The 12,568-nt window shown below is 43.5% G+C and overlaps 2 protein-coding genes across 22 annotated transcripts in view; both read left to right on the top strand.

The window, feature by feature from the left end:
* LOC115188372 (neuronal cell adhesion molecule) overlaps positions 1 to 2,622 on the top strand; it is a 139,447-nt gene extending 136,825 nt beyond the window's left edge. For all 20 annotated transcript variants that reach the window (XM_029747170.1, XM_029747165.1, XM_029747166.1 and 17 more), the window contains one exon: positions 2,012 to 2,622. In XM_029747170.1, coding sequence (XP_029603030.1) covers positions 2,012 to 2,246 — 235 coding nt within the window. In that variant the 3' untranslated portion in view covers positions 2,247 to 2,622. The remainder of the gene's footprint in view (positions 1 to 2,011) is intronic.
* Positions 2,623 to 7,578: 4,956 nt separating this feature from the next.
* Positions 7,579 to 12,568, top strand: part of LOC115188393 (contactin-1-like) — a 33,151-nt gene continuing 28,161 nt past the window's right edge. For both annotated transcript variants that reach the window (XM_029747200.1, XM_029747201.1), the window contains exon 1: positions 7,579 to 7,690. The gene's annotated coding sequence lies outside the window, so the exon portion shown is untranslated. The remainder of the gene's footprint in view (positions 7,691 to 12,568) is intronic.

Here is a 12,568-nt window from a genome sequence, read left to right as displayed (position 1 = left end):
CAATATTGATATACACAGGGAACTGTTGAGTGTGAAAAACCCAGCAGCGTTGCAGTTCTTGACACAAACCAGTGTGCCTGGCACCTACTACCAGACCCTGTTCAAAGGCACTTCAATATTTTGTCTTGCCCATTCACCCTCTGAATGACACACACACAATCCATGTCTCAATTGTCAAAACGCTTAAAAATCATTATTTAGCCAGTCTTCCCCCCTTCATCAAGACTGATTAAAGTGGATTTAACCAGTGACAAGGTTACCATGGCTTTCACCTGGATTCATCTGGTCATTCTGTCATGACAAGATAAAAGATAATACTTCACCTTATATAAACTTAAATCGGGTGCTATGTCATGGAAAGTGTAGGTGTCCTTAATGTTTTGTACACTCAGTGTTGTTATTTCTATACGGTATAAATGTATGCCATATTCTGGCATAGATGGAATACGAGCGGCGAGGAAACACTAAGGACAGCATTACTAAGTCCTATATACCTGTGTATTGTCACCGTAGTGTTAATGTTGAACAGGATATAGTGTCACCGTAGTGTTAATGTTGAACAGGATATAGTGTCACCGTAGTGTTAATGTTGAACAGGATATATTGTCACCGTAGTGTTAATGTTGAACAGGATATATTGTCACCGTGGTGTTAATGTTGAACAGGATATAGTGTCACCGTGATGTTAATGTTGAACAGGATATAGTGTCACCGTGGTGTTAATGTTGAACAGGATATATTGTCACCGTGGTGTTAATGTTGAACAGGATATATTGTCACCGTGGTGTTAATGTTGAACAGGATATATTGTCACCGTGGTGTTAATGTTGAACAGGATATATTGTCACCGTAGTGTTAATGTTGAACAGGATATAGTGTCACCGTAGTGTTAATGTTGAACAGGATATAGTGTCACCGTGGTGTTAATGTTGAACAGGATATATTGTCACCGTGATGTTAATGTTGAACAGGATATATTGTCACCGTAGTGTTAATGTTGAACAGGATATAGTGTCACCGTGATGTTAATGTTGAACAGGATATAGTGTCACCGTGATGTTAATCTTGAACAGGATATATTGTCACCGTGATGTTAATGTTGAACAGGATATAGTGTCACCGTAGTGTTAATGTTGAACAGGATATAGTGTCACCGTGGTGTTAATGTTGAACAGGATATATTGTCACCGTGATGTTAATGTTGAACAGGATATATTGTCACCGTAGTGTTAATGTTGAACAGGATATATTGTCACCGTGGTGTTAATGTTGAACAGGATATATTGTCACCGTGATGTTAATGTTGAACAGGATATAGTGTCACCGTAGTGTTAATGTTGAACAGGATATAGTGTCACCGTGGTGTTAATGTTGAACAGGATATATTGTCACCGTGATGTTAATGTTGAACAGGATATATTGTCACCGTAGTGTTAATGTTGAACAGGATATAGTGTCACCGTAGTGTTAATGTTGAACAGGATATATTGTCACCGTAGTGTTAATGTTGAACAGGATATAGTGTGCTGCACTTCTACTGGTAGATTGATCCACCAGAATCAGTTCAGTTTGTAATTTCAATAAAAGGGTTTTTGTACGAATCAGCCCCTCGACCCCAAGACCATTAAGACCCCTATGCATTTTGGACAGATCTGTTATTTGAATCCCTCTGAGTCTTTAATGCATGTAGATTTAATGGATAGCACATGGTCTGATGTCTGATGTCTGCCTAGTATGTGCGTTATGTTGAGAAGCACGCCTTATTGATTGAAATGGAATCATGTCAAAGTTTTCGTCACCAAGTCCAGTCCCACAGAACTAGGTGTTCCAGGCTTTTGCTCCAGCCAAGCTTGAACACATCCTAAACAAGACCTTGGTCAGGTGAATTAGGTGCATCAATGCCAGGCTGGAACAAAACCCTGCACCCCCTATATCTCTCCAGGACCGAACTTAGCCACCACTATCTGACCTAAAGTAAACCGTTTCTCTGCCTCTCCCTCCTAACCCTTAGTGACACGGAGGACCACAAGCCTCTGAAGGGCAGCCGGACGCCGTCCAACGGAACGGTGAAGAGGGACGACAGTGATGACAGCCTGGTGGACTACGGCGAGGGAGGGGATGGCCAGTTCAACGAGGATGGATCCTTCATCGGCCAGTACAGCGGCAAGAAGGAGAAAGACACGCACGAGGGCAACGAGAGCTCCGAGGCCCCCTCGCCGGTCAACGCTATGAACTCCTTCGTCTAGTTAGATAGACAGTCACCGCTAGCCGATGGCGATGCCATGACGACTGGCTGCCATGGAAACCGTCGCTATGGTGACCTGACCTGTCACCATGGAGATCTGCCACCATAAGGACGTGTCACCATGGAGACTCATCACCGTGGTGACCTGTCACCGTGGCCACCCATCACCATGACTACTTCTGTCACACCCTGTCATCTCTCCACAGCCTGCCCCTCCTGCCTGCCAACTCCCCACCCCCCCATCACACTGTGACTACTCTCACCACCCTCACTATCACACGATGGGACAAACAACTAACCAACCAGAAGAGACATGAGAAGAACCGTAGAACCATTTGAAAAAGTAGGAGGGATGTAGGAGCCCAGAAACAGACAGAGAGAGATGGAGAGATGGAGGAGAAGGCAACACTGACAAGCAGGAAGTGGAGGAATGTATTCCAGGAGTAGACTGGGCTGGTTCTCATCACCCAGACTGCACCACAAAGTGCTGGAGAGGGCATGTGTGTGTTAGGGCCATTTTAGCTTTTGCAAACGTATATATGATGACATATATAGATCATTGTCTTTTTGCAAACAATGATATCCATTAGAATATATATTTTCTCAACATCACCCAACATGGCAGTCAACAGTATACATACATTTCACCATTCTATACATTCATCTGCTTCTGATTAATATAGTGCATGGAATGAATGATATTCTAAACCATTACACACGGAATCATACTGGTGTCCAGCGTGGGAGCAGAGATTCACGTTGACTGACTGTACGCGGTGACGCGGTGCACACCTTAAACTACTGGTTATGCCTTTCATCATCTTACCTTTCTACTGTCAACAGTCTTATATTGGTATTATAATACGGCAAAAACTATGGCGTCATCAATGTCTTTGTGGACATTGCTGTGAAAAGTGTGACTCAGTTTAAATGCTATTGTGACATGTTATTTTTGCAAGACAGGAGGTGTTTGTATGTATACTGTAACAGCAGAACAAATCTATGGACTGGATGGTCAGGAATAACACATTTCTAGTTTGTAGCCCTGAAGAGAAAACTATTGATAATCAATACAGAATAACAGCGACACTCCACACCTCTCTCCAACCATCCCACTCAGACGCTGCTGTTTGTCTTGCTTTGGTTTTTCAAGGGATGTTGTTGTTTAGTTGTCCTCCTTTCCACCAGACACATGGTCTTGTTGCAGTGGCTACTATCTAATATGGAGATTGGAACGGACCCATTGTTCATACAGCTTCACAGCTCCTGCCTTGTGTGGAGGGAGAGAGGGAGGGAGGGAGGGAGGGAGGGAGAGAGGGAGGGAGGGAGGGAGGGAGGGAGGGAGGGAGGGAGAGAGAGAGAGGGAGAGAGGGAGAGAGAGAGAGAGAGAGAGAGAGAGAGAGAGAGAGAGAGAGAGAGTGTCAAGCGGTGCTATGTTGCAGTTCCCGGAGCAGACCTGTGTCAAAATAGTAAAGTATTTGTTTTCTTGCAAACACTTTAGGTGTACTCTATTTTGCTTGTGGAACCAATATAACAGTACCATGACGAGAGATCCCCACCCACCTGGGTGAACTCTGCACAGCAGACAAGCTAAATCAAGCGCATCCTAAAGTAATGAAATCAAACTATTCTGAGCCAGGTCTGGAACCCGATACAGACTGCAGGCGGTGCAAAACCAGAGAACCCTTCAGCATGGTTAATAGTGCCTTTGTAGAGAACAGCCTGTGTTCTAGATTCAGACCCATAAACATCCCCTCATCCACACAGAGCAGAACCTGGTTGTAATACTCAGAGCAGAACCGGTTTCAATAGACAGAGCAGAACCGGTTCCAATACACAGAGCAGAACCTGGTTCCAATACACAGAGCAGAACCGGTTCCAATACACAGAGCAGAAGCTGGTTCTAAAACACAAAGCAGGACCTGGTTCCAATTCACAGAGCAGAACCTGGTTCTAAAACACAAAGCAGGACCTGGTTCCAATACACAGAGCAGAACCTGGTTCTAAAACACAAAGCAGGACCTGGTTCCAATTCACAGAGCAGAACCTGGTTCTAAAACACAAAGCAGGACCTGGTTCCAATACACAGAGCAGAACCTGGTTCTAAAACACAAAGCAGGACCTGGTTCCAATACGCAGAAATAGAATGACATTCATTCCATCATTCTGTTTCTATGGTTCCAATCCGGTACAGTTGTCATGGGTCCATGTATAGACCAAGCCATGAGAGATTATTTACTAACCTAAAGAAATTCATCACTAACCAACACCACAGGAGAACAGACTATCATCATCCATGGTCTCATGTCTCCTCTCAGCATCACAGCTAGAGGAAGGGCTCTGGACCAGACCAGCAGCACTAAACTACTGCCAACCTATGGTGCACCTGACATGGCACCCTTTCCCCCTATATAGTGCACTACTTTTGACCAGGGCGCATACGGTTCTGGTCAAAGTAGTGCACTATATAGGGTGCCCTTGTCAAAAGTAGGGCACTAAAGGGAATAGGGTCCCATTTCAGATGCAGCCTATTGTTTAACTCTCTGGTTAACTGCTATTAAGGATGGGGTGAGCTACTGCTACGACGTAAAACAGCTGATATGAACTGAGGGGTTTGAAAGCTATGGAAGATATTGAATGTGTTTTGCCTATTCATCATAAGGAATGAAATGTTGCTTGTTTCATTGGAAAATGTCAATAGTAATATGTGCTGGTGATTTGTTTTCTGCATTTAAACGTTTCTATGTATATGTTGTCACGTTTTGCTGTAACTCAGAGCGCAACCTTGAAGATTAGTGTGTAGCCTCCACCCAGTAGTCAGTGGAGTTGGATAATCTACAAGAATGAAGTGTGTGTGCGTGTGTGTGCACGTGTGTGTGTGTGTGTGTGTGTGCGTGCGTGCGTGCGTGCGTGCGTGTGTGTGTGTGTGTGTGTGTGTGTGTGTGTGTGTGTGTGTGTGTGTGTGTGTGTGTGTGTGTGTGTGTTTATCTGTCTGTGTGTGTGTGAGACGTATTCTATAGCTCCTCTTCTAGGTGATGACAGTCTGTTGTGTGAAGCGGTCGGCCATCTTGGCAGAGACAGATCAACTGCTCCATATGTCACCTGGAAGACGAAGGGAGAATTTCAAGAGATTTACATGATCGACATTTTCACAACTTGCATCAAGTTTTTAGTTTCCAAATGTGTCTGCTTTCTGTGTGTAGATATTTTGTTGTAATATGTAAATAGAGCTTGACCTGACTGTAGATGTTTTGGTTCGATGGGGTATAGAGACGCCAGACGGGAGCTTGACCTGATCAACTAGCATCATGGGGGTTTGAAGCAAGGTGTGTTGGGTGCAAGGAAGACCTTTTACAGTTTTCACTCTTTCATTTGCTGTGCAACTTTGTTTTTCAAATTTGTCAGGTTAGTAGTTTTGCTAGCTCAAGGCTTTATGGGGTGAGGAGGAGGAGGAGGAGGGAAGGAGGAGGAGGAGGGGAGGAGGAGAAAATAATACAATTAAACAAATGACATGCTCATCCATTAAGTCTCACAAATAGACTAAATGATAGCAGGACGCAGTGTGAAAGCCTGACTGGTGACTATAGGAAATAATATATGAAATGATAGAAGAACATTCTGGTAAATGTTGAAGCTACTCGAAGAGCATGAAAGGCTGTCAAATGGTTTACTCTATAATATAATATTGCTAAATATTTTGTATTTTAAAATGGAAAAAAAATAAATGTTGGTTTCAGAATTTCACTTCAGACTGATTTATTCCTCCTTTTAATTTCAGCTCTTATTATTTTAATGGTTCATTTGTATTCTATATCAAACATGAATACCTGTGTATTGTTTCAATAGATTCGTTATGTATACCTGGAGATATTCAAGGTTCTTTGTAACACGTTACTGTATTTTATGCAATAACAAGGCCTTGTCCAATGTACCTTGTTTAGACACTGAACGGTAGGGCTGTTTATCCAGTGATGTAGTAGACTACTATGCACCCTACTGACTCAAATATATAGAGGGAGATTTGTTTTGATCTAATCCTGCTGTATAGAAGTGATATTTCTCTCTGTTTCTCCACCTCATTACCCACACTGGGGATTATAGATTATACAATCTGGATTTGGGGATTGAGATTATGTGTGTTGTGTGTTGTGTGTGTGTGTGTGTGTGTGTGTGTGTGTGTGTGTGTGTGTGTGTGTGTGTGTGTGTGTGTGTGTGTGTGTGTGTGTGTGTGTGTGTGTGTGTGTGTGTGTGTGTGTGTGTGTGTGAGTGTGTGTCTGTGTGAGAGAGGGAGAGAGAGAGAGCATCAAAAGCTCAACAGAACTCCCATCACCCCTCCCCCCAGCTCTACCACCTCTCTCATCCCATCACCCCTCCCCCCAGCTCTACCACCTCTCTCATCCCAGCACCCCTCCACCCACCTCTACCACCTCTCTCATCCCATCACCCCTCCACTCACCTCTACCACCTCTCTCATCCCATCACCCCTCCCCCAGCTCTACCACCTCTCTCATCCCATCACCCCTCCACCCACCTCTACCACCTCTCATCCCATCACCCCTCCACACCCCTCTACCACCTCTCTCATCCCATCACCCCTCCACTCACCTCTACCATCTCTCATCCCATCACCCCTCCACCCACCTCTACCACCTCTCTCATCCCATCACCCCTCCACTCACCTCTACCACCTCTCTCATCCCATCACCCCTCCACCCACCTCTACCAACTCTCTCATCCCATCACCCCTCCACCCACCTCTACCACCTCTCTCATCCCATCACCCCTCCACTCACCTCTACCACCTCTCTCATCCCATCACCCCTCCACACACCTCTACCACCTCTCTCATCCCATCACCCCTCCACACACCTTCCACATATGTTACTGGACATCCTATTTGTTCAATTAAAGGCCCTGCTGCTGTTGTTTTAGAAAATGGGTATCATGCTCTGTTTCAAAAAGTTAACCATTTGTTATTAATGCATCATTTAAAATGCATGGCACATGGCAGCACATTGAGACAATAAATGTCCAATATATATCAACATAACTGTTATTATTACAATGTAGCCAGAGAACATGTTTAAGATCTTTACAAATATAAAAATTTTCCCGAAATTGTAGGCTACTGATCATGTAGGCTACTGCTCGTGTAGGTCTACAGTAGAATGCTGATGTGATTACTTTGTCGGTTTGCTTTGCAGGGACAGATACCGCCGCCGGTGCGCAATGCTGGCTTCCTCCCTGCCTCCTCCTCTTCCAATAGCGATCAGATATGCGCTTCCTCGTCCTTCCGACGACCACCCCCAGTCATAGGCTCTCCTCCAATAGAAAAGTTGAAACGCACGCGCTGCTCCTCGCGCTTGGTTGTGGGACAATGCGGTTTTGATCCAGGTGTTCATGCTATGCGGATAATTTGAAATACCGTTTCATTCTATTTCACAGGTAAGGCTGAAACGGCATGAGCATAATGCATGTAGAATAGGGACTGTAGATTTAGTCGGTTTTAGGGGATTGAGGGATTTTAAAACGGACCAGGACAGGGATAATTCTGCAATGCTTCGGAGTATGCTACCGCAATGCAGAACAGTCAGTTACCAGTGCTGGCCTTGTACTGCAGGTCCGTCCGTACTCATCATAGTCGAAGGGAGGTGCGTGTGAGGGTAATGTGCAGTCACTTTTCGACCTGTGAACGCCTTCATTTTTTTCGGGTTATTTACACATCTGCACTTTGCTACATTTAATAGGCTTCTGAAAAATGAATGTAGGCAAGTTACTCGTCTAAGTTGTTTGTGAAAGTGTCATTTTGGGAGGGTACCCTGCAGCTCAGCACTGAGGAGAGGCAAGGTGACATTGAAGGAGGATGCGTCAAGGGCTCATTGGGCAGGGCTGTCCTGTAACCCGTTATTTAACCAAACTCCTGCAGTATGTAATAATCATATATGTGACTGTCCTACGGTGGGCTGGCTTGGGCCGTACCTTCTAGGCTGTTCTTCATTGATGTAGCACAGCCTAATTAGAGGCAATGACAGTGAACACACCACTTAACTCTGGCCATATTGGTTGTTGTCAATTCAGTTGCACATAAGCAGATGGGAAAACAAGCAGAAAACTGCCATGCACAATATTAGAACCACAGGTATTATAGGATGTTTATAGCTTTCATTTAATATTATTGGTGTTCGAGAAACAAAAATGTCATTATTGAAGATATTTTATATCGGGGAAAGGACATTTTGGTGATTACTTTTCATGCGCTCCAGGCCTATATATTTCTCTGGATAATTCAGAAGTCAGAACACAAATCTGAAAAGAAATGAAGCAGACATATATTAAGGTCAGTATTATTACTGTGGTGTTTCTCTGCATTCAGCCAGGAAAAACAGACACCCACTCAGTCAGTGGGCCAGGCAGGCAGTTTAATACTAGGCTGACCTAAATACGGCTGTCCTGTTGATCAGATTACAGAATGACAGAGAAAACCAACTCTCAGGACTTGATCAGAGATAGTAGACGAGAGTAGAAGATGCTTACAGTCTTGTCTTCATCATATTCACTATGCCTCTGGATCCACTAGAACAATATCAGTGGTGCTCTGAGGAAGATTTACATTCCATTCTCTTCTATAGCATTCCATTCTATTCCATTCTATTCTATTCCATTCTATTCCATTCTATTCTATTCTATTCCATTCTATTCTATTCCATTCTATTCTATTCCAGTCTCTTCTATAGCATTCTATTCTATTCCATTCTATTCTATTCCATTCTATTCTATTCCAGTCTCTTCTATAGCATTCTATTCTATTCCATTCTATTCTATTCCATTCTATTCTATTCCATTCTATTCTATTCCAGTCTCTTCTATTCCATTCTATTCTATTCCATTCTTTTCTATTCCAGTCTCTTCTATAGCATTCTATTCTATTGCATTGCATTCCATTCTATTCTATTCTATTCTATTCTATTCTATTGCATTCCAATGTATTCTATTGCATTCTATTCTGTGTGGATTATAGAGGAGGGACTTCATGACACATTAGGTTAGGAAGATAATACAGCCTCCAAGCAGCCTCATAAATTGGACCACTTACATTTGCAAAGTACAGTAGCTGTTGATAAGTGAGATTATGCAGTGGTCAAGTGCCAGGGCTGGGTCTGACATACTGCTAGGCTACAGTACAAAAGCTGTTGTCTAAGTCTTTATGAATCACTGAGTCATTCCTAGAGCTCCTGCTAGCCGAACAGGCAGAACATGCTAATATTGTCAGCCAGCCAGAAGAGAGTGTGAGGAGGACTGCAGCAGCAGCAGGGTATCAGATGATATATGCTGGAAGCTGCTCAGCTGGAGAATCCTGAGTTATTCCTCATTTATACTGAAATGCACCCTCCTCTGTTAGTCATCACTCATCCCCTATTTCAGCTTCCAGGAATTGTGTACAGATCCTTGCGACATGGGGCCGTGCATTATCATGCTGAATCATGAGGAGATGGAGGCAGATGAATGGCACGGCAATGGGCCTCAGGATCTCATCACTATATCTCTGTGCATTGAAATCGCCATTGTGTTTGTTGTCCGTAGCTTATGCCTGCCCATACCATAACCCACCATGGGGCACTCAGTTCACAATGTTGACATCAGCAAACTGCTCACCCACACAACACATGGTCTGCAGTTCTTTTTATTTTGAATTTTTTTGTTGTCATTTAGCAGATGCTCTTATCCAGAGCGACTTTCAGTAGTGAATGCATACATTTCATACATTTTTTCCCCCGTACTGGTCCCCAGTGGGAATCAAACCCACAACCCTGGCGTTGCAAACACCATGCTCTACCAACTGAGCCACACGGGTTATGAGGATGGTTGGACGTACTGCCAAATTCTCTCAAATTAAGTTGAAGGCAGCTTATGGTAGAGAAATGAACATACAATTCTCTGGCAACAGCTCTGGTGGACATTCCTGCAGCCAGCATGCTAATTACATACTCCCTCAAAACTTGAGACATCTATGGCATTGTGTTGTGTCACAAAACAGCACATTTTAGAGTGGCCTTTTATTGTCCCCAGCACAAGGTGCACATATATAATGATGATGCTGTTTAATCAGCTTCTGGATATGCCACACCTGTCAGATGGATGGATTATCTTGGCGAAGGAGAAATGCTCACTAAGAGGGATGTAAACAAATTTGTGCACAAAAATTGAGAGAATAAGCTTTTTGTGCATATGGAACATTTCTGGGATCTTTTATTTCAACTCATGGAACATGGAATCAACGCTTTACATGTTGTGTTTCTATTTTTGTTCAGTGTAGATAGTACCTCTCTCTTCTCTCTCTGTGGGCTCAGACAGAGGGCGGATACAGGCACATCAGAAGTACGTGGTGGGCACTGTGTCTCCTGCTCTCTGCCTTCTCTCTGCCTCCTCTCAATTTTCATTTCAATTTAAGGGGCTTTATTGGCATGGGAAACATATGTTAACATTGCCAAAGCAAGTGAAATAGATAATAAACAAAAGTGAAATAAACAATAAAAACATTTACATGAAACATTACACTCACAAAAGTTTCAAAAGAATAAAGACATTTCAAATGTCATATTATGTACAAATAGTTAAAGTGCAAAAGGGAAAAGAAATAAATATAAATATGGGTTGTATTTACAATGGTGTTTATTCTTCACTGGTTGACCTTTTCTTGTGGCAACAGGTCACACATCTTGCTGCTGTGATGGCATATCAAAATTTGTTTTGTTTTAATATTCTTTGTGGGTCTCTGTAATCTGAGGGAAATATGTGTCTCTAATATGGTCATACATTTGGCAGAAGGTTAGGAAGTGCAGCTCAGTTTCCACCTCATTTTGTGGGCAGTGGGCACATAGCCTGTCTTCTCTTGAGATCCAGGTCTGCCTACGGTGGCCTTTCTCAATAGCAAGGCTATGCTCACTGAGTCTGTACATAGTCAAAGCTTTCCTTAAGTTTGGGTCAGTCACAGTGGTCAGGTATTCTGCCACTGTGTACTCTCTGTTTAGGGCCAAATAGCATTCTAGTTTGCTCAGTTTTTTGGTAATTCTTTCCAATGTGTCAAGTAATTATCTTTTTGTTTTCTCATGATTTGGTTGGGTCTAATTGTGTTGCTGTCCTGAGGCTCTGTGGGGTCTGTTTGTGTTTGTGAACAGAGCTCCAGGACCAGCTTGCTTAGGGGACTCTTCAAATCAAATTGTATTGGTCACATACACATGGTTAGCAGATGTTACTGTGAGTGTAGCAAAATGCTTGTGATTCTAGTTCCGAAAGTGCAGTAATATCTAACAAGTAATCTAACAATTCCACAACAAATACCTAATACACACACATCTAAGTAAAGGAATGGAATAGGAATATATAAATATATGGATGAGCAATGACAGAGCGGCATAGACTGAGCTACAGTAGATAGTATAGAATACAACTGGACCTTTTTTGGAACACCATTATTTTTGTCTTACTGAGATTTACTGTCAGGCCCCATGTCTGACAGAATGTGTGCAGAAGATCTAGGTGCTGCTGTAGGCCCTCCTTGGTTGGGAACAGAAGCACCTCCCTCTCTCTGTCTCTTAGGTCACAATCTGACTCTGAAGGGCTCTGGGACTGCATAGTGACTTTAGGACAGACAGGGTTCAGTAGAGTAGCTGGACAGACAGCGTTCAGTATAGTATCTGGGACAGACAGGGTTCGGTATAGTAGCTGGACAGACAGGGTTTAGTATAGTAGCTGGGCAGACAGGGTTCAGTATAGTAGCTGGACAGACAGGGTTCAGTATAGTAGCTGGACAGACAGGGTTCAGTATAGTAGCTGAACAGACAGGGTTCAGTATAGTAGCTGGGACAGACAGCGTTCAGTATAGTAGCTGGACAGACAGGGTTCAGTATAGTAGCTGAATAGACAGGGTTCAGTATAGTAGCTGGACAGACAGGGTTCAGTATAGTAGCTGGACAGACAGGGTTCAGTATAGTAGCTGGACAGACAGGGTTCAGTATAGTAGCTGAACAGACAGGGTTCAGTATAGTAGCTGAACAGACAGGGTTCAGTATAGTAGCTGGACAGACAGGGTTCAGTATAGTAGCTGGACAGACAGGGTGCAGTATAGTAGCTGAACAGACAGGGTTCAGTAGAGTAGCTGGGACAGACAGGGTTCAGTATAGTAGCCGAACAGACAGGGTTCAGTATAGTAGCCGAACAGACAGGGTTCAGTATAGTAGCTGGACAGACAGGGTTCAGTATAGTAGCTGGGACAGACAGGGTTCAGTAGAGTAGCTGGACAGACAGCGTTCAGTAGAGTAGCTA

Source organism: Salmo trutta, unplaced genomic scaffold (genome assembly GCF_901001165.1).
Source record: "Salmo trutta unplaced genomic scaffold, fSalTru1.1, whole genome shotgun sequence".
Lineage (NCBI taxonomy): Eukaryota > Metazoa > Chordata > Actinopteri > Salmoniformes > Salmonidae > Salmo > Salmo trutta.
The sequence above is the reverse complement of the archived record's forward strand: the minus strand, read 5'-3'. Positions and strand labels throughout refer to the sequence as shown.